This window comes from Chiloscyllium plagiosum, chromosome 11, assembly GCF_004010195.1.
Source record: "Chiloscyllium plagiosum isolate BGI_BamShark_2017 chromosome 11, ASM401019v2, whole genome shotgun sequence".
Taxonomy (NCBI): domain Eukaryota; kingdom Metazoa; phylum Chordata; class Chondrichthyes; order Orectolobiformes; family Hemiscylliidae; genus Chiloscyllium; species Chiloscyllium plagiosum.
The window spans coordinates 36,817,269-36,843,219 of NC_057720.1; the positions used below are offsets into that span (position 1 = coordinate 36,817,269).

Consider the following 25,951-nt stretch of genomic DNA (forward strand, 5'->3'; position numbering starts at 1 on the left):
CACAGAATAAAAATTAATGCTATTAACTTGCTTGATTGTGTGCAAACTTCAATGTTGCTATTACTGTTGCTGAATGCTAAAGAGGGATCCCCTTGACTTACACTTGCTTTACATTGTCAATGGAAAAGAGAAAACTGCATCATAGTTGGCATTAAGCAGCTTTGCTTGGCCATGTAAGCACAATCCAGCCCAAAACATGCCATTGTCCAGCACTAGCCTGATAATTTTTTTTTGTTGCAAATTATGATTGAACGTAATATGAACAGAACATCTTTGATCCTGTTGTTTATGCTGAATTACAAGGTATCAAATGAAGTTGGTCAATCCTGATTTCAAATCCCTGCTCAAGTAAAGGTATGCAGCATATTAATATAACCATCTTCAGCCAGTTTGATATTGGCAAATAACACTTTTATGCTGTCAAAATACAATAAAGGATTGACATTTCTGCAATAGAAAAACTGAATTTTAATTGTATTCCTCTCCAGAAAAAATCTATTTTACTACATTTTCTGAACACATTTAACAAGGAATCGAAAGTGTACAATCCAAGTTAATTCCCTGAACTCTCATTACTGCAGCCAGTTTTTTTAAAAAAAAAAATGGTTCCAACCTCACTGTTTTCCCCAAAGCAATTCAATCTTAGCCTGGTGAACTTTTGAAGATTTTGAGAATGAACTTTTACAAATCTGTAAGGGAAGGGTCTTCCCACTCAGGTAAAGTTTATTGTGACAGTCAGGGAGCCATGGGTCCATCTTTGTGCTACTACTTTCACCATTCTTCCACATCAAAATGTAAGCCATTATGAATCCAGTCATGAAAGCATCAAATCCTGCACGGTGGGTGCCCCCTTCACATTTTTCAATTTTGCTTTTCTCCACTAATTTGGTTCCTGTACACTCTTGACCTTCTGGGTGGTTTTCCTTTTTATTGTTGCTTAAAATTTTCTCCTCTGTGTCCATTACACCACAGGGATTATCTTTACTTTCCTCCTCAAAGGTGGTTTTTGGGAGTTGTGTATCACTTGCAGACTTTTCCTGCATTAATTCTCCAATGATCTCTCTCTTTTGTTCCATACTTGCGTTATCACACAATAACTTAGATGGTGGTATGTCGGTAGGAGTCACGTTATCTGCAAACATGCAGTTAGTAGGGTTGTCAGTCAATTCCGCTGTATTCTGTTTCCGTTTTCTCCTGACCTTTTTCTTCTTTTTGTCATTGTTGCGTTCATCTTCTTCAATAATGAGGTCAGTATTATGTGACAGGGAGCATTTCATTCCATTTGGACACCAGCCATAAGCCTGAAGAGATATACAAATAAATTATCAAGGAACACATTTCCCATTATCACTATTAAATTGGGTAGATCAGGGGCTTTATCATGCCCATCAAAAAAAACCCACAAAAAAAAATGAGACAATCATAGGCTTCTGTGTGCCTTTGAAAAATGTTCATCTATCTGGTTTTGGATGCAAATCAAATGTCTACCTGAAAATGTAAGGGAGTATTACTGACACTTGTTTCTTAAAATTTGATTCTAGTTATACTCACGGAAAATCGTTCACATATTCCCTCTTCTGTAACCTTTTTGTCAGCCTCTGGAAGGTTGCAGCACCGGTAGTCAATATAATCTGTGAATGCCTGTTGATAGTTACAGAACTCAATGGAAAGATGACTGTTGCTAGCATCAATTAATCTGTTGTTTTCCCTTCTGCTGCAATTTGGAACAATGCACCATTAGTACAGTCAGAATATAAAAGGGAATTTCAACAATGCTTTGCAGGATTACAAGAGCTGAGTATGTTTTGAACCATGGAGGTTTTCCAAGAATTTTGTAAAACACTGAATTCCCTCCAATGATATTCAGGAGAGACATTACTTGCACTTTTTAAATTTTAATTCAAATTGAGTTTTTTTATACAACATTGTTGTAAAATAGATAGTTAAGAAAAGAGTCTCTTGTTAACGTTTTGAAAAGGGTTTTACTATTTTTGTATTGTGCAAGGTTGGAGCTGTATGTTGAAGAGTAAGCCACTAACATTCGCTGTCTGCATCAACCAAGTATCAAGTAAAGTTTCAGACATTCCTTTAAATGAGTTCTGGTTGTACGCCCAGGCGAACAACAGCGTCAGAAGGTTGAAGGTTGTCCCATTCCAAAGACTTGTGCACATGATTCTGGCTTACATGTCAGCATAATATTGAGGAGTACTACCTTTTTGTTAAGACCATGTATGTTCTCAAACATGGACAGAAGATGCCACAACATTTAAAACTGTTCTAAGTCCTGGCCAATTTTTTTTCATTAAAAATGTTACAAAATTTCCATTGATTTGAAATAAATGTAAAGAAATTCACAGCATATTGAATATCTGAAGCATAAGGTAATTTAAAACTTTAACCTATAAAATGTAATATCATCAATTGAATTTAAAAAAATTAACTCATTACACTTTTAAAATCACCACCTTGGTCCCTTAAATTCAAAGGAAAGTGATTAACATACACTATTTACCATTTTTTGTAGGCATATTCCAAGTATGATGATACAAAGCGAGTCTCAACTTCCGAAGTATATTTGGTATCATAAACCCCAGCTGGAAACATCTCCGATACATCAGCTGTGAAGGTCATGAGTTGGTCTGGCAAGTTGGCATAAAAACACTGGTACAGGAATGTCAGGTCAATCAGCCCATTGTGAAGAATTAAAGGCTTTTTTGACTGGATGATTTCTAGGAACAGACCCCTCATATTCTGACCACGACATTCGTTAGGCTGTCAAAATCCAAAACCGGATGTGTTAAAAGTGGAAGCAATTGGGCACTGAGTTAAGTTAGGACTTTCAAATCTTAATTCCTGCTGTTGAAATGAAAAACTTCCCTGGGTAAACTAAGTTTGAGCAGTATCCATCACCATTAAAGTGGTTTAACCTGCCACTAGCTTGGCAAATTCTAGAGTAAAATAAATTGTTCAAGTAGTGAGAAAGTATTCCTTTCAATTACAATGGTATAGCTGATCAGGCAAGGCTTCATGTTGCAAATGAGCAACTGGGTACAGGCAACAAATAAATGCTGGCTTAGCTAAGTGACACATGTATTCTGTGAATGATATTTTTTAAAACTGGGAGCCTTAATTAGCAAATATTCTTTGCTACTGTGCACTACATTCTAACATGAGATGATAACATTGAATTGAGCTATATTATGCTACTGAATATCATACCTTATGCACCAATAAAATAATTGTACACAATCTGCAAAATCAAGATGTTCAAGTACATAATTCTAATTGAAAGAGCATGAAGAAATTGAGCATAAAATGTAATGTTAAGAAATTAAGTCTGTTACCTTGTCATTTCCTTTGTGGTATGGAATCCCTTTAGAGTACTGTTTATTGAAGTCAAAGCCATGCTGGACCAAGAACTGAACAGACTGTGGTTCAATTATATATTCATCCATGCAGAGGAGGGTAAGGTTGTACACTTGACTCAAGTAGGTACTACCTGGCTGAAATATTTACAATTGTGATCCAACCAACATGCAAAATAAGAGTCTATATCTAGTAAAAATCATTGGGTCAAAACTTTGTTTCAAAACATTAAAATGACCTAGTTCATACTGTCTTACTAGGATAATGCATTAAAGAAATATTGACCTTAATCTAATATATGCGTTACACCTGCAGGAAACAATGATAGTGATTTCTAGTGTTGAATGTCACAATAGCTGCTCTGAAGAGCAGTAATTACACATACTGAGAGTGAATATCAGCTGCTACTCGCTCTGTCCATCAAGTATCTCTCGTGCCAGCCTTAACCTTTTTTGCACTCCAGCAGCCGCATTATATAGGGAAGCAAAAAAAAAACTAAATAGCGTGAACTGCTCACCGCTCTGCACTTCAAATACAAATTCTCCCCATAATTAAGTTACTTTTTCTGTACAGCATGATTTGCAGTAAGAGACATACCTATTGCTTAGTAACCAGGGGCTTCAAAACATTCTCACAAGCATTCCTGAGAAGCCAGGTATTATGGCTCTATCCCCAACACCTAAATTTTCTTCACCTTTTCCTCCAATAAATATTCATTTACCTGCTCATGATCACAGTTAGCTGACCTTGATATGGTGTTTAGGTTATTTTGTACGAATGATATTCAAAGCTGAATCCTAACCAGCTCCAGATTCCATGGGAAACAAAATGGATATAAACTTTATTACCAGGCTGGAATAAGGATCTAGATATAGGTGCAGGAAACCATTTTCCCCAGTCCTATGAAGGAGATACAGAGGTGGGAAGGTAAGAGACATCACTGCCACTTATAAAGCTGGGCACAAAAATGCCCAACTACCCTTTGCCCTCTTATTCTGTTGCCCTTTACACTCACTAGATTGGAATATAGCTATATCTTATGCTCAGGTACACCATTACCTTGACCAAGAACCTTTTAATTTTACTGGGTGATACAAGTTCCCCAATCAAAAATGAGGGCCTGGGGAAGAGTTATAGAATCTCTACAGTGCAGAAAGAGACCATTTGGCCCAACAAGTCTGCACTGAAATCTGCAAAGTGCACCCAATACCATCTCGTAACCCCTGCACTTGCCATAGCCAATCCACCTAGTCTGGACATCTCTTGATACTACAGATCGATGTGGCAAGGCTAAACCACCTAACCTGCATGTTTGGACCATGGGAGGAAACCAAAGCAGTCAGCTGAAATCCGTACAGACATGGGGAGAACATGCAAACGCCACACAGTAACCTGTGAAATTGTACCCAGGTCCCAAGTGCTGTGAGACAGCAGTGCTGACAGCAGTGCTAACCACTGTGCCACCCTTTTGTTTTTAAAATCCTCAGTTCTTGCGCCTTTTCCCAGTCTCTAATCTGTTTGTTATAACACGATTCCTAGCTCTGGTGCAAAGTTGTGGATATTTCAACATTTTTCCTCATTGTTACATGATTTCAAAGTGAAACTCTTTATCTCGTTAAACTGCCGAGGGCTGGAAATGCTGTAGGGTGCCAGGAGAAGGTTTAGCAGATCACTGAGATTAAGTATATGTAGAATGTAATGTGAAATGATTTTATTATTGCTTCACTAACAATGTAGATTCCCACTCCAACAACTTGTTCCCTCTCTCTCCGTTCTTCTGTCCTCTTCTAATCTGATTTTCTAACACTTGATCTTGACATTTTGTTTCCTCAACTTCGTGTAATCCTAGGGAATTACTAGTATAATTCTAAAGGACTGATTCACAGCTTTTATACATTTACAGGGAATGGAATTGATTCAATCCAAACTAGAAAGCTTTCAATCTTAGCAATGTTATTGGAGGAACTACAGAGAAACATTTGAACAATGCCAAAGGGAAAAACAATTCTAAATACGTGAGATTATCTCCTATTAGTCAATTTGGTTCAAATGTGGGCAGAAGAGCAGAACTCCAGACATGAGACCACAGCTAAAGTCAATAAGAATTACAGGAAAACTCTCAACTGATTGGAGTTGTGCTTGGTACAGAGGAAGGTGTTTGTGGTTGTTGAATATCAATCATTTCAGCTCCAGGACACTTCTGCAGGAGTGGGTAATGTCAGAGGCCCAACCATCTTCAGTAGCTTCATGAACAATCTTCCCTCCATCATAAGGTCACCAGTAAGGATGTTTATTCATGTCTACACAATGTTCATCATCATTCATGACTCCTCAGATATGAAACCATCCATATCCAAATGCATCAAGACCTGGAAAATATTCAGGCTTCGGCTGATAAGTGGCAAGTAACATTTGCACCACATAAGTACCAGGCAATGACCATCTCCAACTAGAGAGAGTCTAACCATTGCCCTTTGGAATTTCATAGCACTACCATTGCTAGATCTGCCATTATCAACATCTTTGGTGTTAAAATGGACCAGAAACTAAATAGGACTAGCTATTTGAATACTGATGAAAGCAGGTCAGAGGTACGCATTCTGCAGCAAGAACTTCACATCCTGACTTCCTAAAGTCTGCCAATAAGCCATAAGTCAGGAGGGTGATCTGATATTCCCCACTTTCCCAGATGTGTGAGGCTCCAACCACACTTGGCACCATCCCGGACAAAGCCGTCCACTTGATTGGCGCCACATCCACACTCATTCACTCCCTTCACCATCAGCACAAAGTAGCTGCAGTACGTACCATCTACAAAGTTACAACTCACCAAAGCTCCTTAGTCTGCAGCTTCCAAACCTCCAATCACTACCATCGAGAAGAAGAACAGCAGATACATGGGAACCCTACCAGCTGCAGGTGCCCCTCCAAACCATTCACTAAGCTGACTTGGAAAATATTTGTAGTATCTATAAAAGGACAAAATGTAGTTCTGTAGAAGTCATACTTGACTGATGTTATTTCTGTTTTCTCCCTCCATAGATACTGCCAGCCCTGCTACATTTCTCCAGCATTCTCAATGTTTGTTTTGAAAATATATCGCTGTTCATTCAGTGTCTCAGAGACAAAATCCTGGAGCACTAGCCCGAAGAGCATATTGGGTGTAGCTACACTAAATTGACTTCAGTGGTTCAAGATGGCAGCTCAATACCATTTTCTCCAGAGCAATAAATGCTGGCTTTGCTAGTGGAGCCCACGTCCTATGATGTAGAAAGACCAAAACAAAATCTAGCAGCCAGATGGCGATAAGCATCTAAATGCATAGGGGATCTGAAAATATTAAAAGGACAAAATGTAGTTCTCTACATGGATTACACCAGAAGAGGGTCAAATGCTTCTTTAGTGAGATGAATAAATAAACTAATAAATGTTGCTTCAGAGGAGTTTTCCAAAAAAAGACAACAGATAAACCAAACTTCTTCAGAAAGTCTCTTACTTTGTGTGATAGCTCTTTGAAACTTGCTATCCCGAGAGATAGAACTGAACGAGTTCTGGCAGCGTTGCATATTGCTTTGTATCGGTCTTCAATTGACCTGTTACACATCGAAGAAAGCAAGCATTATTCAATTTCCCATTAGAAACAGATACTTCATATTTGACAGCCACAGAATGAAAAAAGTTAATGTATTGCTGGTGATTTCTTTTTTCAATTTTAACAAATCATTTTACTCAGTCAACAGCTCAGCAGAAAAACTGGACAAAAGAAGTTCAGTAAGTGTAGATGCCTGCTTACTTTTACTGATAACAAGGCCCTGAATAGGGGGGGGGGGGTGTGTACATCAGGGTCTGAAACACTAGAGGTTTCCACTTGCTTGCATGCGGGGGGGGGGGGGGACACAATCCTCAGTCGGGGTTACAGCAAGGGCGCACGCCTGGAGCAATACCAGAGCAAGTGATTTCTGTCCTGCCCCTGAATGACCACATCAGCAATTTGTTATTAGTTGTTAGTTGTTTTTGACCTCACTACTACATTTCTGACAGCTAACTGAAAGAATGCACAAGTTAATCTTTATTATGTTTAAAATTTATTCACAAACTGAATCATTACAAATGTACAGCTCCTAAATCTTTAACCTATCAGCAAATACACATCAATACACTAGTTTTATGAACAGGTTTGCTGACACAAATCTCACGAAGGCAATCAGACTCTCCAGCTAGCACTTATCTTTTAGCTACCACAGACGGCAATTTCCTGTCATGGTGGTGTAGGCCCAAGGTCTGCCAGCCACCATTTTCATGTAGGATCCAGAACGTCAGATACTAAGCACCATTTGTTTCTTTCCCCAGAGAAGGAGAGGATGTATTTGACATGTTGGCTGATGAATGTAAGTTTGCTTGCTCAGCTGGAAGGTACATTTTCAGATGTTTCTAGGTAACATCATCAGTGAGCCTCCCGTGAAGTGCTGGTGTTATGACCTATTTTCTATTTATGTGTTTAGGTTTCCTTGGGTTGGTGATGTCATTTCCTGTTCTATCAGAGGACGATAAGGGGTGTCCAAGTCGATGTTTTTGTTGATAAAGTTCCACTTGGAATGCCATGTTTCTCGGAATTCTCGGGTGTGTCTCTGTTTGGCTTGTCCTAGGATGGATGTGTTATCCCAGTCGAAGTGGTCTCCTTCCTCATCTGTATGTAAGGATACTAGTGAGAGAGGGCCATGTCTTTTTGTGGCTAGTTGATGTTCACATATCCTGGTGGCTAGTTTTTTGCCTGTTTGTCCAATGTAGTGTTTGTTACAGTTCTTGCAAGGTATTGGATCATCAACTAGCCACAAAAGTACTTGACCCACTATCACTAGTATCCTTACATATAGATGAGGAAGGACACCACCTTGACTGGGACAACACATCCATCCGAGGACAAGGCAAACAGAGAAAAGCACAAGAATTCCGAGAAGCATGGCATTCCAACCAGAACTCTATGAACACATCGACTTGGACCCCATTTACCATCCTCTGAGAAAAAGAACAGGAAATGACATCACCAACCCAAGGAAACCTAAACACATTAATAGAAAGCAGATCATAACCTCTGGTGAAGCAGTGATGTTACCTAGAAGAAAACATCTGAAAATGAACCTTCCAATTCAGCAAACAAACTTTTATCCCAAATCTCAACCTAAGCTACAAATCTTCTCAAAACTCACTAATGGTTGGCTAATGTCAATTTTTTTCATAATTTTTCAGTAAGCCTACATGGCAGGTTTACCATATTTCCCCAAACTTTACCTTCTCACTTTGCATCTTCCCAGATATGTTTAAGTAATTATTGAATGAGTTCCCTCCGACTTGGTATATTTAACTTCAGTTTTTACAATTACCGCCCACTATGTTTGCATCAGTGATTAAAACACAACTGAAACCGCAAAAAGCAAGAAGCTCACACAAATAGAAAAAATTAAAAGCAAGCTTCATCTTGTAAGCTTTATGGCACAGGAGGCTTTTTGGCACATCACCTCTGATTTGACAGGCTGGATAACAACAATATCAAACTATCCAGCTAACTTCAGGATGGTTGGACATGAACTCAAAGTCTCTCTGTTCCAGTGTATCCTAACTTTTATGCATTCCCTGGCCCTGTTTTCGTAAGTCAATGATCTTGCCACTCCTTCAGACTGAATATCATTTGCTACTTTTCCTAGTGGATGGATATGAAAACAAGGATGACAATTTTAAAATAGAATCATTGCTTAACAAGAAGTTAACATTAGCTTTTTAAATATATTTTATTGTGGAACGTGGACATTGTTAGCTAGACCAGTGCTTTTTTATCCATCCCCAATTGTCCTGGAGGTGGTGTAGGGACATTCTCAGTGTTGTTAGGAAGGGAATTGTAGGATTTTGACTCAGTGACAATGAAGGAATAGAAATACAATTCCAAGTCAGGATACTCAACGACTTGCAGATGATGGTGTTTCCCACAGCATTACCTGACCAGTCCAGCAAGAAAGGAAGCACTGCTCAACCTGGGAAATGAAGTAGGTCAAATAATGTCAGTACAGGAAATGATCATTGGAAAGGTTTAAGAGGTTCATTGAAAATGGGCAATCCACATCATGATGGGAGGTTTGTAATTTACAGATAATTTCTTTACAACATAATAGTTGCATTCTTGTGCAACCCCACATAATAGAAAATCATTCTCTAGAAACAGCGCTTAAAGTTTTGGTGATGTAAGCAGGTAACAGCCAACATACATTTTAAAAGTTTGCACTTAAGAAACTGTGTGCCCAATTCATCAATCTTGCTACAGTGAATTTGCGTTAATGAAATGTACATTATTGTAGAATGACATGTATATTTTAATTGAATTTATTTTAAAGTTTGGAAGCACCTTTTAAACAAAAGTATAAAATAGTTCCAGGAATGCTAATGAGAGTTTTACAAGTGGACAGGATAAATATTGATCAACATTACTTGCTTTCATTTAGATGGATTAGGGATCAATTGGATGGATTAGGGATGATACTCAGCTTTTCATGAGGAAAAATACTCAGCTTTGGAAGTTTTCATTTTCAGTTTATAAAAGTTATGTTGAAGATGGAGTTAGAGAAAGGACTTAGTTTAGAAATGACATGGAGGTGCTGGTGTTGGACAATGTTAAAAATCACACAACACCAGGTTATAGTCCAACAGATTTATTTATAAGTATAAGCTTTTGGAGTGCTACTCCTTCGTCAGGTAGCTACTGGGGCAGGATCGTAGGACACAATTTATAGCAAAAGGTCAAAGTATCACACAACTGATGCAATATATTGAACAAATCTAAATTGCTGTTAAGTCTTCCATCTTTTAGAATGGATTGCAAGTTTCGATTCATTAATATGTAAATCCCAGAACTACTTTCAAGTCATAATCCTGAGATAAAAAGGTTTTATAAAAAATGGTTTTGTAAAATAACCTGGTATTGTGTGATTTTTAACTTAGTTTAGAAAATAGCTTACCTGAGTGTAAGGATTCTGGTTTGAAGTTTCCAGACCGGAAATGTTTGGTTAGAACCCTGAAGGGGTTATTTGACTCTGAAAAGTCTAAGCTCCTGTGTGAATACTCAAGGAAGAGGCTAGTGGATTCTCAAGATTGGGAATTGAAAATAACAGTTAAGATAAACTCAAAAGAGATAAACAAGGAAATTCTCCCTGCTGCTGGAATAATTGGAAGTGTATTTTTACCATGTGTTTCACGATCTTTCAAACTATTATATGGAAATAACTTGACTCATTTGCCTTTTTTTCTTTGTTTGCAAAATAAACTTATTTTGTGGTTAATACTTATTTCTGTGAAAGACTACCTCATTAAATTAAACTAAACAAAATGTAAAGTATTAAGCTAGATTTCAGAATGGGATCTGACTTGTCCAATAATAGCATCAGCTGTGATCATAATAAGAACAGAAATAGTCAACTGGTGGAAAGGAGACTTCATTGGAGCAAGACCAGAGCTGGACCAGACAGACTATTAACTTATCCATTCTTAACTCCTCTCACTTCCTTCACATCAAAGGGGTGTCCATGGGTCCAGACATAGACCCCAATTATGCCTGTCTCTTTGTAGGGTACGTGGAACATCCCTTATTCCCACCCTATTCCAGTCACCACCCAATAACTCTCTCTCTGGAGTATCGATATCCTGCTCGCCCAGAATTGGAAAGGCTTATCAATTTTGCTTCCACCAATTTCCACCCTGCTCTCACCTTCACCAGGTTTGTCTTTGAATTGTCCCTTCCCTTCCTCAAATTCTGTTTCTATTCCTGAGGATAGGCTGGCCACCAATATCCACTACAAACCAACAAACTCCCACAATTACCTTGACCATTCATCCTCACATCCTACTTCCAGCAAAGACTCTATTGCATTCTCCCAATCTTCTATCTCTGTCATCTGTTCAGATGATGCCAACTTCAACAAGAGGTCCTCTGAAACATCCATGTTCTTCCTCAATTTCCCCAGCACTGTAGTTGACAGGGCCCTTAGCTTGGTCCAACCCATTTCCCACACTTCAGCCCTCACTCCCTCTCTTCCCTCCTACAATAGCAATAGCATCCCCTTGTCCTCACCTACTATTCCACCAGCATCCACATCCAGAGGCTCATTAGCCCGCCATTTCCACTACCTCCTGATGCTGTCTGGCTTGCTGTGTCCTTCCAGCCTCTTGCTTGTCGACCTTGGTTTCCAGCATCTGCAGTTTTTTTTTGTCTCATTTCCACCACCTCCAGCAGGATGCCACCGTTAGACACATATTCCCCATCCCTCCCCTCCCCCCCCCTTCCCATGTCAGCCTTCTGCAAGGACTTTCCCTCAGAGACACCCTGGTCCATTCCTACTTCATTCGCCACATCTTCCCATGGCACCTTCCCTTGCAACCACAGAAGGTGTAACACCTGTCCATTTACTTCCTCCTTTCTCAGTATTAGGTGAAGCAGCTCTTTACCCGCATATCACTCAATCTACTCTACTACATTTGCTGCTTATAATGTGGTCACCTCTACATTTGGGGAAATGAAGTGTAGATTGGGTGGCTGCTTTGCACAACACCCATTTTCTGTCCAAAAAAACGACCCTGGGCTTCCAGTTGCCTGCCATCCACCTTGTTCCCTGGCTAACATCTTGTCTCAGACTTGCTGTACCGCTCCAGCGAAGAACAACACTTCATTTTCTGCTTGGGAACTCTACAGCCTTCTGGGCTGAATATTGAGTTCAAAAATTTTAGGGCTAGAGGCACTTTCTCCCTTGTTGTTACCCCAATCCCGCACACACACATGGTCTGCTATTACACACTACCTTTTGTCTGCCACTAATAGACCACACTAGCAGCCATTCATTCTCCAGGACTGACAGTCATCCACACCTTTGTCAGTCCAATTGTTCTCCTCTCTCTTTGAGCTCCATCTCTACCTATCATTTACTCTTTACTCCTCCCCCATCCTATCTTCTGTATAAAAAACCAACTTCTTCCTAGCTACCATTAGTTCTGAAGAAAGATTACTGGACCCCAACATTAACCAGATTTCTCTCCAAATACTTCCAGACCTGCTGAGTTTTTCCAGGAATTTCTGTTTTTGTGTTAAGAAAACAGGCAATGCGTTTAGGAAGCAACAACAAATTCAAGAACATTGGAGAGACAGTAGTTTGCAAGGATGGAATTGTCACTTTTCTTTGAGAGGGTAAGGCCATCATTCTTATTATAACACTATAACATAGAAGGATAAGCCCCTATAATCATAATTCAAGTTTCTACTCACTGTGCCAGCAAAGCTTTTCGTGTGCCAAGTCCACTCAGTTCCTGTGATTGAAAAGTCAAATAGAAATAAAATGTATATAGTTTCAAAATGACTTCAAAGCAATTAAGAGATAACAAATGTTACACTCACAGTATCAAGGGCGATGAAACTTGCTGTCCTTACTGCAAGTAGCATAGAAGGCCACACCTCCTTAAAATTGTCAATGTGGACATCAACAACAGGCACTTTTGTAAAGGCCATCTTCATCAGATTCTTGATATGACAAAATAATTTACATGGTTAAATCCACTTCTCATTCACGGTCTTAAAAAGAACATATACATTATATAAGATAACTAGAGAATCTCCTAAACATTTGCAATCTTTTTACAAGGGAGTCTTTTTTTTTCCAACAGAATACTGTCCTTCTCTTTAGTTAAATCACATTATATTGCCTACATATCACAAGTTTATAAAACAGTACTTTGTTGTCATGACAAAAGTAAACCTAAACGCGTCTATTTCAAATTCCATCCTGAACTGTTCCAACTTTGCCCACTAATCAGCCACCTTTGCTATACGCTTTCAAAGTCAAAATTAATAGTAGCAGAATTTTATTTAGCTGACATTTGTGAATACTAGGTCTTATTCTCCTGACAAGAATAATCATGTCAGTGAAGGGCAACTTGCAAAGGTGATAAGTACTTTCGACGCCAAGCCATTAGTCCGAATTAAAAAATACCAAATCATAAAAAAGTAAACTTAAAGCTATTTTACCCTTGTTGTTGCACTGGCTTCCCTTGTTTGTAGTTTAACCAGGCTCTTTTAAACTTCAGTATGTTATCGCTGACTGCTTTCTTTTGAGAAATCACAGATACTTCCCCAAAGCAAGACCTTCATGTAAAGCTAATTTAAACAAAAAGACAGCGTATAGGAGGCACATCACAGAAATCTGCCCCCCGTAGAGAATGATAGAGACATTTACACAAAAAGAAAACACTTCCATCTGATTTGGGTTTTCCAGTTGTTGATGTTCATTCTCTACATTTATTACTCCCTATTTCCCGTTTTCGCTGAATCCCTCTCTTTCTCTGTAATTAATAACTAATTGTCATTCTCCCTGCTCAGACAGACACACTCCACAACCTCACAGAGACACGGGGCCCTTCCTTGCTGCCGTTCCAGCTCCTCCCGGAGGGTGGTTCACAGAGGTTTACAAACAAAGTGATAAAATTAACACCGTTAGTTTAAGAACGGAAAATCGCAGCTTTTAGGCTGATACGCCCCTAAAGGGGGGAACTCGTCAGTGATGTTACACAGGCAATCCAGTAGTCAGTCTTGGAAGGGTCCTTCCTTACTTTTGTCGCTGTGGACTCGTGCTGCGTTCCCGGATGTTGGCGGTGCTGGTTGTGGTTGTGAAGCAGCGCGTGGTCGGATCCTGTATTGGATCATACTGAGCTGTGAGTTTTCACTAGATAGACATCTATCCGTTATCTTCGGGCGAACTAGCGCTCTATCCGCTGACATTGACTTCACGCTCACCGGGATCCCTGTTATTGCCTATGTTTATTCCTGATGAAAGGCTTTTGTCTGAAACGTCGATTCTCCTGCTCCTCGGATGCTGCCTGACCTGCTGCGCTTTTCCAGCAACACTGTAATCTAGATTCTTATTCCTGTAATCTGCCTAATTATCAAAAAAAGAAACTACATTTCACTCGACTGGGCTCAATGTCAGATCCCGGAGTGGTGCCTCCCATGCCACTTCCCAGGAATGCACAGATTTCTTATCCTCTTTTAGCACAACAGAATTTCAAAATGACAGAGACTTGTGCAGCAGTCAGCGTGTCCCAGCTGCCACCCACGACCGTTCGGACCCCTCGGACCTGCTGCACCATTCAGCACGTTTGGAATTAGGTTTATTGTCAGGTGTACTCAAGTTACAAACGAACACCAGTACAGTGAAATTTATATCTGATTGTGGCCTTTGCTTTCGTATCAGTTTTCCACTTTAAACGGTGCTGTCTTGTCCATCAAAAAATCTAACTCTGCCTTTAATAAATTCAGTAGCACTGATTCCATTGCTATTTGAGGATCCGAATTTCACAGACTTCCTTATCCCTGATCCTATGAGAGAGAAAAAAAAAATCAAAGTGACTCCTTATTTTTAAATAGTGTTACTTGGTCCTAATACCTCCTGCAAGGGGAAATGTACTCGGAGTCCCCCACCCCATCAAGTCTTTTCTAGATCTTATATTTCTATACATCATCTTTCATTCTTCTAAACGAATTGATACAGACCCAAACTGTCCAAGCTTTTTTCATAAGATAACCCCTTCATTCTAGGAATCAGCTGAACGAACCTTCTTCCAACTGTCTCAACTGCAATTATATCCTATCTTTAGTAACAAAACCGTACCAGTATATTCCATTCTTTTGGCAATAAAGGTTGACATGCTATTTACCTTCCTAATCACTTATTGTATCTATGTAGCAATGTTTTGTGATTTCATGTGCAAGGACACATGCATTCTCTGCACCACAAAGTGGTGGAGGCTGGTACAATAACAACATTTAAAAGGTATCTGGATAGGCACATGAATAGGAAGGGCCTCAAGCGATATGGGCCAAATGCTGGCAAATGGCGCTAGATTAAATTTGGATATCTGGCCATCAGGGACAAGTTGGACTGAAGAGTCTGCTTGAATGCTGCACAGCTCTATGACACTATGTCTGTCACCCCATTATATAATATACTGCTTTTCTGTTCTTCTGCCATGGTGGGCAAGTTCACGTTTATCCATATTATACTTGTGATGATACAATGGCTTTAAGAGGTGCATTTTGTCCTTTCTTTATGAAGAGTGGTTGAGACATAGGTGATGAGAGGTCTGTTCCAAGCCAATAAAGTAAGAAGCTTGTGAGGCTTGGGGATTTTTTCCAAACTTGGAACAAGATCTCTTTTTCTGAATTTGCCGTTGCCATTTATATGTTTATGGGATATTACTATCTTGCTGTTTAGAAGTTTAATAATCTATTCTGTTAAAATTTCCAATTGGGTTGTTATTCCAATTCATCTTTGTTTTGTTTGTACTTTTGCCATAGTGTAAGAATAAAGTGTTTTGCTTCTAGCCTGCCAGTTTAACCAATCGAGTTGCAGTTCGAACACAATGCCTTACATTGACTTTAAAAATAAGAAATCATTAGGTTTAGGCTATCTTCTCAAACTATTGCGAGGGGTATCATCCGGTCCATAACCTATTGAATATGCAAAGACTTTGTCCGCTCACTTAACATTTCGCAGGTTCTGTATGTCTTCTTCATAACCTTTGCATATCCAGATTTGTGGGACCATGCAATCTGTCCCTTCATCCAAGTTATTCAAGTCATAGAGATGTACATCATGGAAATAGACCCTTCGGTCCAACTTGTCCATACTGACCAGATATCCTAACCTAATCTAGTCTCATTTGCCAGCACTTGGGCCATATCCCTCTAAACCCTTCCTATTCATATACCCATCCAGATACCTTTTAAATGATGTAATTATACCAGCCTCCACCACTCCCTCTGGCAGCCATTCCATCCATGCACCACCCTCTGTGTGAAAAAGTTGTCCCCTTAGTCTCTTTTATATCTTTCCCCTCTCACCCTGAACCTTAGTCCTAACTAGTTCAGGACACCTCCACCCCAGGGAAAATACCTTGTCTGTTTATCCTATCCATGCCCCTCATAATTAATAAACCTGTATAAGGTCACCCTTCAGCCTCCAATGCTTTAGAGAAAACAGCCCAAGCCTATTCAGCCTCTCCCTATAGCTCAAATCCTCGAACCTTGGTAACATCCTTGTAAATCCTTTCTAAGCCCTTTGAAGTTTCACAGCATCCTTCCAATAGGAAGGAGACCATAGTTGTATGCGATATTCCAAAAATGTCCTGCACAGCTGTAACATGACTTCCCAACTCTAATCATTCAAGGAAAGTATGCCAAATGCATTCTTCACTATCCTATCTACCTGTGACTCTCCTTTCAAGGAGCTATGAATCTGCACTCCAAGGTCTCTTTGTTAGATTACTTTACAGTGTGGAAACAGGCCCTTCGGCCCAACAAGTCCATACCTACCCGCCGAAGCGCAACCCACCCATACCCCTAACCTAACACTACAGACAATTTAGCATGGACAATTTACCTGACCTGCACATCTTTGGACTCTCGGAGGAAACCGGAGCACCCGGAGGAAACCCACGCAGACATGGGGAGAATGTGCAAACTCCACACAGTCAGTCTCCTGTGACGGGAATTGAACCCAGGTCTCTGGCGCTGTGAGGCAGCAGTGCTAACCACAGTGCCACCGTGCCGTTCAGCAACACTCACCAGCACCTTACCATTAAGTGTAATAAATCTGATTTGCTTTTCCAAAATGCAGTACCTAGCATTTATCTAACTTAACCTCCATCTGCCAGTCCTCAGCCCATTGGCCCATCTGATCAAGATCCCGTTGTACTCTGAGGAAACCTTCTTCGCTGTCCACTGCACCTCCAATTTTGGTGTAATCTGCAAACTTTATGAGTATATCTCCTATGCTCACATCCAAATCATTGATATAAATGTTGAAAAGTAGTGAATGCAGCACCTATCCTTGTGGCAAACGACTGGCCACAGGTCTCCAGTCTGAAAAGCAACCCTCCACCACCACCCTCCGTCCTCTACCTTTGAGCCAGTTGTGTATCCAAATGGCTAGTTCTCCCTATATTCCATGAGATATAACCTTGCTAACCAGTCTCCCACGAGGAGCCTTGTTGAATGCCTTACTGAAGTCTATATCAATCACATCTACCGCTCTGCCTTCATCAATCCTCTTTGTTACTTCTTCAAAAAATGTAATCAAGTTCGTAAGACATGATTTCACAGTTAAATAGTTAACTGAGAGGTAAAGCCCCAGCACTAATCCCTACGCTTAGTTTGCTGGTATTTATTCATATGCTGTAAGGTTTTCATTATTACTGAATTATTTAATAGAATTTTGAACACATTCATCTCTGAAGAATATGAGCAAGATGAGAACCGCAGAGAGACTTAGAAAAGCATCATTAAAAAGAAAAAAGATTGTGAAAAGTTCATCACAGAGCAAGAAGCTATGTCAAGAACAGATCAAAGTAGGTGGGTAGTAAAGTCTGAAAGTTTTCTTCACTTGCTGATTTTAGTTAAATTGATTTTTGCAGCTTTCTGACTGTTTGATGTAATGTGTCCTATTATGTATTTTGTCCAGGAAAAACTGGCAGTCTGTGTGTTTATATGGAATTACAACTGGCCTCTCAATGTTTGACTATGACATGAAAATATGTTTACCATTAATGCATAGAGTAAATGGCTTGCAATTTCTATATATCAATAATAACTGTCCATTTCTCTATTTGTTGTTTTTATTGCCTTTGCAGAGGTACCAAGAATATTAACTGGCAAGGAAGCTGCCTACCATTCCTTTAAGGATCTGATTGAAATCCATTCCATTAGAGCATGCCTTCTGTCCTGGTATGATAAAAGTAAACGAGAGTTACCTTGGCGGAGGATGGTATGTTCTGGATGTCCAAATTTTATTGATGTGCTTACCCTAAGATTTGTTATTTTAGAGTGTTTAATTCATGCAACATTTCATTTTTAGGCTGTGACAGAATCTGATTTGAATAAAAGGGCTTATGCAGGTATTGTGAACGCTATTTTTGTTATTATTTTCTATCTCATCCCATTGTTTCTGCGTTTTGATCTCATGTGTCCTCTTGCTAGCTAAAAAGACAACTGGTTGAACAGTTTTAAAGTCTCTGGCAATATTACTGTTTGACATGATCAAGAACGTGTATGAAGTTACTTTTTTAATTGCAGAGTTTGGCACTTACTCCCTCAGTGGTCAGTTTTGATCGTCTTTGCAATAAAAGCTGTTCCAAATTCCATTCTCCATTATGACTCAGTGCAGTGTACCTGTTGGCCTGGTGGTGAGGTTCTCAGAATATGTTTGCTTCCTACTTTCCTGATTGCTGTCTTTACAATGCTATGTAATTTGACTGGAAAGATATAAAATACTGTGGGAGGAATTTTCCCAACACCTCAATGACATAGACAGTGCTGAGTCACTAGGGAGAATATGGCAAGATTGGAAAATGAAGTATAGACATTGAGAAAAATATTCCGATGTTGCTGCCAACTTTTCAATAGTGAGATGGGAATCTTGCTCGTGAGCAGTGAGAGGCCAATTTGCATGTATTACCATCTTCTTATTACCTATCCTCACCAGATTTATAAGGCCATAAGAAGGGGTTAGATGGATATGGGCCGGGTGCTAGCAAGTGCAATTAGATTATGTTGGGATAGCTGGTCGGCATGGAGGAGTTGGACTTAAGGGTCTGTTTCCGTGCTGGACTTCTCTATGATTCTATGACTCTTTGACATAGGAGTAGAAGTAGGTCATTCAGCCCATCTAGTTTACTCTGCCTTTCAATGAGATCATGACTGATCACATAATCCTGAACTTCACTTTCCTTCCTTTTCCCTATGACCCTTGATTCCCTTACGGATTAAAAATCTCAGATCTCAGCCTTGAGTATTCTTAACGAACCTACCTTGACAGCCCTCTGTGGTAAAGAATTCCACAGATTCACTATTGTCTGACAGAAGAAATTATCCCCTGTTTTAAATGTGTGACTCCTTATTTTGAGATTATGCTCTCTAGTCCTGGAGTCTCTAACAAAAGGAAACAGCCTTTCCATTTTACACAATCAAATCCCCTAAGAATCTTATATATTTAAATTATTTTGCTTTTCATTCTTCTAAGTTCCAAAAAGCAGAGGCCCAGTCTTCCATACCAGTTTCTGGACTGTCTCCCTTGCTAGTATAATTTTCCTTAGATTATTCCAGCTGTGGTCCAACTAAGCCTTATATAGTTTTCGGAAAACCTCCCAATTTTTATTCTCCATCCCCTTTGAAAGAAAAGCCAACCTTCTGTTTATTTTCCTTGTTACCCGCTGAACTTCGATGCTGACTTTCTGTGATTCATGCACAACATCTGTTTTGTAGATTTCTGCAGTCTTATGCCATTTAAATAATACTTAGCTCCTATTATTCCTGCCAAAGTGCATAAAGTCACATTTTTCCATATATTTTATCTGCCAAATTATTGCCTGCTTGTTTAAGTAATCTACGTTCCTCTGCAGTGTCTTTATGGGGAGGTGACAGCTTAGTGGTGTTATTGCTGAACTGTTAATTCAGAGACCCAGGTAATATTCTGGAGACTCAGGTTTGAATCCTGCATGGAATTTGAATTCAATGAAAAAACTGGAATTAAGAGTCTCATGATGACCATGAAACCGTTGCTGATTGTCAGAAAAAGTCATCTGGTTCGCCAGTGTGCTTTAAGGAAGGAAATTGCCAGCATTTATCTGGTCTGGCCTACATGTGGTTGACTTTTAACTACCATCTGAACAATTAGAGCCAGCGATGCCCTCGTCCAGTGAATGAATACAGGTAAATCTCACCACTTGCCTTCTAACCTATTTTTGTATCATCTGCAAACGTGGGTATAATACCTTTGCTTTCCTCAACCAAGTCATCAGTAAATGGTTGTGCCCCAGACCTGATCCCTCTGGCATTCAACTAATAACAGGTGGCCATCCGAAAATGTCCCCTTGTCTAAACTTGCTGTCTTCTATTAGTTAACAAATCCTCTAATCTTGTCAATGTACTTATATTATCTTATTAAGTAGCCGGATGTATGGTACCTTTTTCAAATGCCTTCTGAAAATTCAAATATATTCTATTCGCGGGTTACTTATCCTGTTTGTTACTTCCTCAAAGAATTTTATTAAATTTGTCAGGAATCATTTCTCCTTCGTGACTCTGCTTGATCATATTATGTATATCTAAATGCTGTGTCTTTACATACTTTACAATATATTCTTTAACATTTTTCAGAAACAACCATTACCTTTTTGTTATGTCCTTCCCTTATTAACTAAAAATGTTACATTGGCAGTTTTCCAATTCTCTGAAACTTTTCCCAGAATCTAAGGATTCTTGGAAAATTGCTAGCAGTGTATCCACTATCTCAGTAGCTACTTCCTTTAATATCGTGGGATATATCCCATCAGGTCCAAGAGACTTATTGGTCTTTAACCTTAATAGTTTTCCGAGCATGCTTTCTCTTGTGACAATTATTGTGTTTATTTCCTCCCTTCTTTTGGCCCCTTGATTATTTGGTAATTTTGGAATATGTTGGTGTGTTCTACTGTGAAGACAGATGCAAAGTATTTATTCAACTCCTCTGCCATTTCCTGGTTCATCATTATTAGTTTCCAGCTTTGCTGTCTCAGGGAACCTGTGTTCACTTTGGCTTCTATCTTCGTTTTTATATACTTATGTATATTTTTTATATATAAAGAAGCTCTTGCTGTATATCTTGATATTACTTGCAAGTTTACTCTCTTGATTTATCTTTGCCCTCCTTAGTTTTTTTTGGTCATCTTTTGTTAGTTTTTAAGACTTACCTAATGCTCTTGCTTACACTAATGTTCGCTAAATTGTACATTTTTTCTTTCAATTTAATGCAATCTTTAACTTCCCTGGTTAACAATGGTACCTTATTCCCTTCCTAGAATCATTCTTCCTCACTAGATTATCTAATCAGAATTTCTACAGCGTTGAAGCAAACTATTTAGTCCACCATGTATTTAGAATGTTGTTTTATTATGAGGGGAATTGAATGCAAGAGTAGGGAAGTTTTGCTTGAGTTGTACAGATTAGATTGGATCTAGAGTACTACGTACAATATTGGTCATTGTACTTATGGAAGGACGCTTATTCTTTGGAAGCAGTTCAGAGATGGTTTACTAGATCTTTGGAGTGAGTAGATTGTCTTATGAGGGTAGCCTAGATAGGCTAGCCTTTATCCTCTGGAGTTTAGAATACTCAGATTGATTTAATTTAAATAGAAGATTTTGGGGGGATTTGACCAAGCAGATTTTGAAGTATGTTTGCTCTTGTGGGGCATCTAGAATTAGAGTCATAGAGCTGTAGAGAATGGAAACAGACCTTTTGGTGCAACTCATCCATCCTGACCAGATATCCTAAATTAATCTAGACCCATTTTCCAGCATTTGGCCCAAATCACTCTAAGCCCTTCCTATTCATATACCCTTTAGGTGCCTTTTAAATGTTGTAATTGTACCAGTCTCTACCACTTCCTCTGGCAGCTCTTTCCATAAATGCACAACCCTCGGCGTGAAAAAGTTGTTCCTTAGGTCCCTTTTAAATTTTTCCCCTCTCACCTTAAAGCTAAGCCCTCTAGCTTTGGACTCCACTAACCTGGAGAAAAGACCTTGGCTATTCACCCTATCTATGCCCCTCATGATTTTATAAACTTTTGTAAGGTCACCCCTCAGCCTACAACATTCAAGGAAAAATGCCCCCAGCCTATTTAGCTTCTCCCTATAGCTCAAATCCTCCAAGCCTGGCCACATCCTGTAAATCTTCTCTGATCCCTTTCCAGTTTCACAACATCCTTCCTACAACAGGGAGACCAGAATTGAACAAGGAGTCATACTTTTAAAATAAGGGGTCACCCGTTTAAGACAGAGATGAGGGAACTTTTTTTTCTCAGAGGGTTCTGAGTCTTTGGAATTTCCTTCCTCAAAGGGCAATAGATGCAGAATCTTTAATTATTTTTAAGGCAGAGTAGATAGATTTTTCATTACCAAGGGGACAAAGGATTATCTGGGATATCCATGAAAGTAGAGTTGAAATTAAAATTAGATCAGCTGCAATCTTATTGAATGGCAGAGCAGGTACAAAGGGTAGCATGGCCTAAACTTGTTCCTTGTTCCTTGTTCATAAGACCTGTTCTGAGTCTGATTTTCCTCACAGGAGTTCACAGGAACTGTGACCAATGGATCTAGTCACAGATGGGGTTATTGTAATTGTTGTTGTGCAATAGAGGAGTTGAGAAATTGAGGCAGACCAAATGTGCCACAAAGCTCAGGACAAATAGCAGCATCCAGCGGTAGCTGTACAGCAGCTAAAGATAACCCCAGGATGTAGAGGAGCTACAGGAGACCAGAATCTATTGTCCTTGACATCATTTCCTGCACATTGCCATTGCAGACTGACGATGCCCCTGGAAACTGTTTTGGAATTACATCATCTACTAGAGTGGGTCTTGCAACCTGAAGGGATTAGTGGCTGTTCTTAACCAGTGACTGTCAAAGTGACAGCTGCATTAAATTTTCATGCACTTGGCTGCTTCCAATAATTTACTGGAGACCTATGTGAGATCTGTCAACCAGCAATCCATAAATGTATCAAAGCTGTTACCTATGCAGTTTGTGACAGATTACATGATTTATCTTGTTTCTTCATGATGAGGTCAGAGCTACAACATGGGCAGTAGGCTTTGCTAACATAGCTGGCTTCACCAAGTGATACAGACTGTGTTACATTGAAAATGTAGCTGGCTTTATCAATAGAAAAGAGTTTGATTCCATTATTATACAAGTCATGTGATCATCAGTATCACATTTCAGAAGTCTGTGGCAGCTAGCCTGGGAGCTGCCCTAATGTCTGTATCCTTGGGAACTCTCATGTTTCTGCTTCGATTCAAGGACCAAGTGCCTTCCAAGGATGTTCACTGGGAGACTGGGGCTACCCTTTTCAGTTATAACTGGGTCTATTGTTGGCAAATGAACTAATTGTTGCTATGAGTAATCAATGATTCTACTAACGTTATTTCAGGCAGCTACCAGGATAATCAAAGACAAACGAAGAACTGTTACATTTTTTTAATATGTCCAGCAATTGCCAGGACCCCCCCTTACTTGTTTTACTTTTATGCCAGTGTTCTGATTTTGTAAAATCTTGGCCTCATCTTCCTTCACAGTTTGGGTGTCTGAGATCATGTTGCAACAAACACAGGTAGTTACTGTGATCAACTACTATAACAAATGGATGCAGGTAAAACAAAACCTCAATGGCCTCATTCTAAGAATAATTTTGATTGGTGCAGGCAACACAAGTCTTAATATCCTGTCACTGCTTTCATTTTCAGAGATGGCCAACCTTGCAGGATCTCGCTAAAGCTACCCTTGAGGTAAAGAATGCTTTCATCATCTGATTATATTAATTTCATTCAGATTCATTTTAATTTTTATAGAAGTACATTCGTGAACAAATGCTGTGAATTGATGTTTCCAAAGGCTTCTTTTATTTTGCAATGATGTTGCTGGAAAGAATTAATGTTCGCAAAGAAAAGAGAAGTTTCAGTATTCTATGGCGATTTATTGCATCTTACTAAGAGGTTTCACATGGTGAATTGGGAAACAATAGTTTGTGAATGTTCTGTTTGTGTTTGCCCATTCCCAATAGAAGTATCAGCTTATGGACACAGTCATACTTCCCAAAATCTTAGATCTGATATTTTTGGTTGTCCATCCAAAATGCATCCATTCATTTTCTGTATTTAAGTCGAGGATTTCTCCAATGTGTACTTGTCATTTTAGAAGGCTACTAATAACAATGACATCATATGCTTTTGTATCACATTTGAATGTGCGCTGAGTTTAACCATTGATTGTCATTTACTGAAACAAGCAATAATGGTAAATTGTTGAAGTCGGTCCAAACAATAGAAGGATTTCAAATTAGTTTATGAAAGAGTTAATCTATACAGTTGTTTTCTTTGCAGATGTCCTTAAAGGCAAAACATGAATCAGTACAGGTAGTTCTTCCATAATGCCGTAATTGCGTTCCAGCGAAACCTCACTTAATAGAAAATTGCTTAATAGAAATAATAGAACCTGGGGAAACATGGGATTAGAAGCAGAACAGCAAAAGATATTACACATGATCACTGAAAAATCATCCAGAAGTCTTATGCAAAGTAGAGTGTTATGACACAGGGTTAAACCCTCTGGCTTAATTTCAAACCAGCAACACAGAAAATATTTATCCTGTGCAGCAAACTGTAAAACTTTAAGTGGCTAAGAACTATTTAACATAAAAATTAATAACTTTATTTCTTAAAGTATAACAGAGAATAATTAACTAATAACTATTTACAATTCCTTCCTCTAACCTATCTTTTACCTCCCCTTCTATAATACTAATCCGATAAAACTCCCAATTAAGATTTACAGGAAAATTGAAATTTTAAAACCAGCCAGCGGTTGAATCTTCTATTTATCTTTGTCGATAGATTGGCTTTCCAGGTCAATATTGAGGTTTTCTCTGGGCAAACGCCTTCTCTAAACAGGTACCTATCAGAGTTCTGACTAGCAGTCTACGGCTGTTTGTGTGGTGGCAGTTTTCCTCCCAACTGTTCAATTTTCCCCAGTTTTATACATCAAAGCATCGGATTATGTCATTGGCTTTTAAGATTGTCAATGTACTCAATTCAAGCTTGATTGGAATTTGGTATTTTTTGGGGGCATAATTTAAACTGATTGGTATAATTTGAATCTGTTTTGTAATTTCCAGGCAGCTAGATACTCCAGTAGCTGGAGCACATTCTGTCTTATTGAGAACACTTAGTGCTGTCATTGCTCGCTTTTACTCTCTTAAAGGTACAGTACACCCACATTTTCATAACACCTCCCTCTCTACTTTTTTAAACACATTACCCTAGCATACATATAACTTTAATATAAGTTCACCTTAACTTCTTCCTATATATGTATAACATTAAATAAAGACAGATCTCATCTAATCTCTTATCAGTTAAATCCATGATAACGCATCTGGGATTACATTCTTCCGACCTGCAGCATGTATGATTTTTAAATTAAAAGTCTGTAACATAAGATTTCAATGAAATAGTCTCATATTCTTGTCTTTAAAATGTTCTAAGAATGTAAGCTGATTGTGGTGAATGTACATAACCGTCTCCGACACATTGCTCGTGACATACACATTAAAATGCTGTAAGGCCAGTATCAAAACACAGTAGTTCTTTTTCGATCATGGAGTATTTCCTTTGGTGGATGTTGATCTTCTTCAAAAGGTAACCAACTTTTGTGAGAAGATTTGTAGCTCGGGCGCTCGTTGCTGTGGTTCTGTTCGCCGAGCTGGAAGCTTTTGTTGCAAACGTTTCGTCCCCTGTCTAGGTGACATCTTCAGTGCTTGGGAGCCTCCTGTGAAGCGCTTCTGTGATGTTTCCTCCGGCATTTATAGTGGATGACTGGGACAACACTACCATTATAGGGCAAGCCAAACAAAGAACAGCCAGGGAATTCCTAGAAGCATGGCACATCCACAAACTCCATCAACAAACACAAC

General features: G+C 39.1%; 2 protein-coding genes across 8 annotated transcripts in view; one reads left to right on the forward strand and one right to left on the reverse strand.

Annotated features, from left to right (window-relative positions):
- Positions 1-448: 448 nt before the first annotated feature.
- toe1 (target of EGR1, exonuclease) lies at positions 449-13,929 on the reverse strand. Of its 5 annotated transcripts, XM_043699104.1 has the most exons (9): positions 13,790-13,929; positions 13,421-13,549; positions 12,794-12,916; positions 12,665-12,705; positions 6,863-6,959; positions 3,345-3,503; positions 2,513-2,772; positions 1,552-1,714; positions 449-1,301 (listed from the first exon to the last, which is right to left on the reverse strand). In XM_043699104.1, exons 3-9 carry the CDS (start codon positions 12,908-12,910, stop codon positions 615-617), a joined length of 1,524 nt encoding a protein of 507 aa, XP_043555039.1. In that variant the 5' UTR covers positions 12,911-12,916; positions 13,421-13,549; positions 13,790-13,929; the 3' UTR covers positions 449-614. The 5 variants fall into 5 exon arrangements, with proteins under 5 accessions (XP_043555039.1, XP_043555040.1, XP_043555038.1 ...); XM_043699105.1 differs by lacking the exon at positions 13,421-13,549 and having other exon boundaries at positions 13,795-13,929; XM_043699103.1 differs by lacking the exon at positions 13,421-13,549.
- A 76-nt stretch (positions 13,930-14,005) lies between these two features.
- Positions 14,006-25,951, forward strand: part of mutyh (mutY DNA glycosylase) — a 40,484-nt gene continuing 28,538 nt past the window's right edge. The window contains exons 1-6 of one of the 3 annotated variants that reach the window (XM_043699100.1): positions 14,006-14,103; positions 17,660-17,800; positions 18,079-18,212; positions 18,303-18,342; positions 23,559-23,632; positions 23,727-23,768. In XM_043699100.1, the coding sequence (XP_043555035.1) occupies positions 17,689-17,800; positions 18,079-18,212; positions 18,303-18,342; positions 23,559-23,632; positions 23,727-23,768 (402 nt within the window). In that variant the 5' untranslated portion in view covers positions 14,006-14,103; positions 17,660-17,688. The remainder of the gene's footprint in view (positions 14,104-17,659; positions 17,801-18,078; positions 18,213-18,302; positions 18,343-23,558; positions 23,633-23,726; positions 23,769-25,951) is intronic. The other 2 variants (XM_043699098.1, XM_043699099.1) reach the window with 2 other exon arrangements.

Coding starts and splice junctions, on each gene's coding strand:
- toe1 (XM_043699102.1), bottom strand. CDS start 13,649: ATGGAAGTGTTTTCTTTTTGT. Junction 12,917..13,628: donor TGGAAGTGTTTTCTTTTTGT/GTAAATGTCTCT, acceptor TGTCATATCAAG/AATCTGATGAAGATGGCCTT. Junction 12,706..12,793: donor GTTTCATCGCCCTTGATACT/GTGAGTGTAACA, acceptor TTTCAATCACAG/GAACTGAGTGGACTTGGCAC.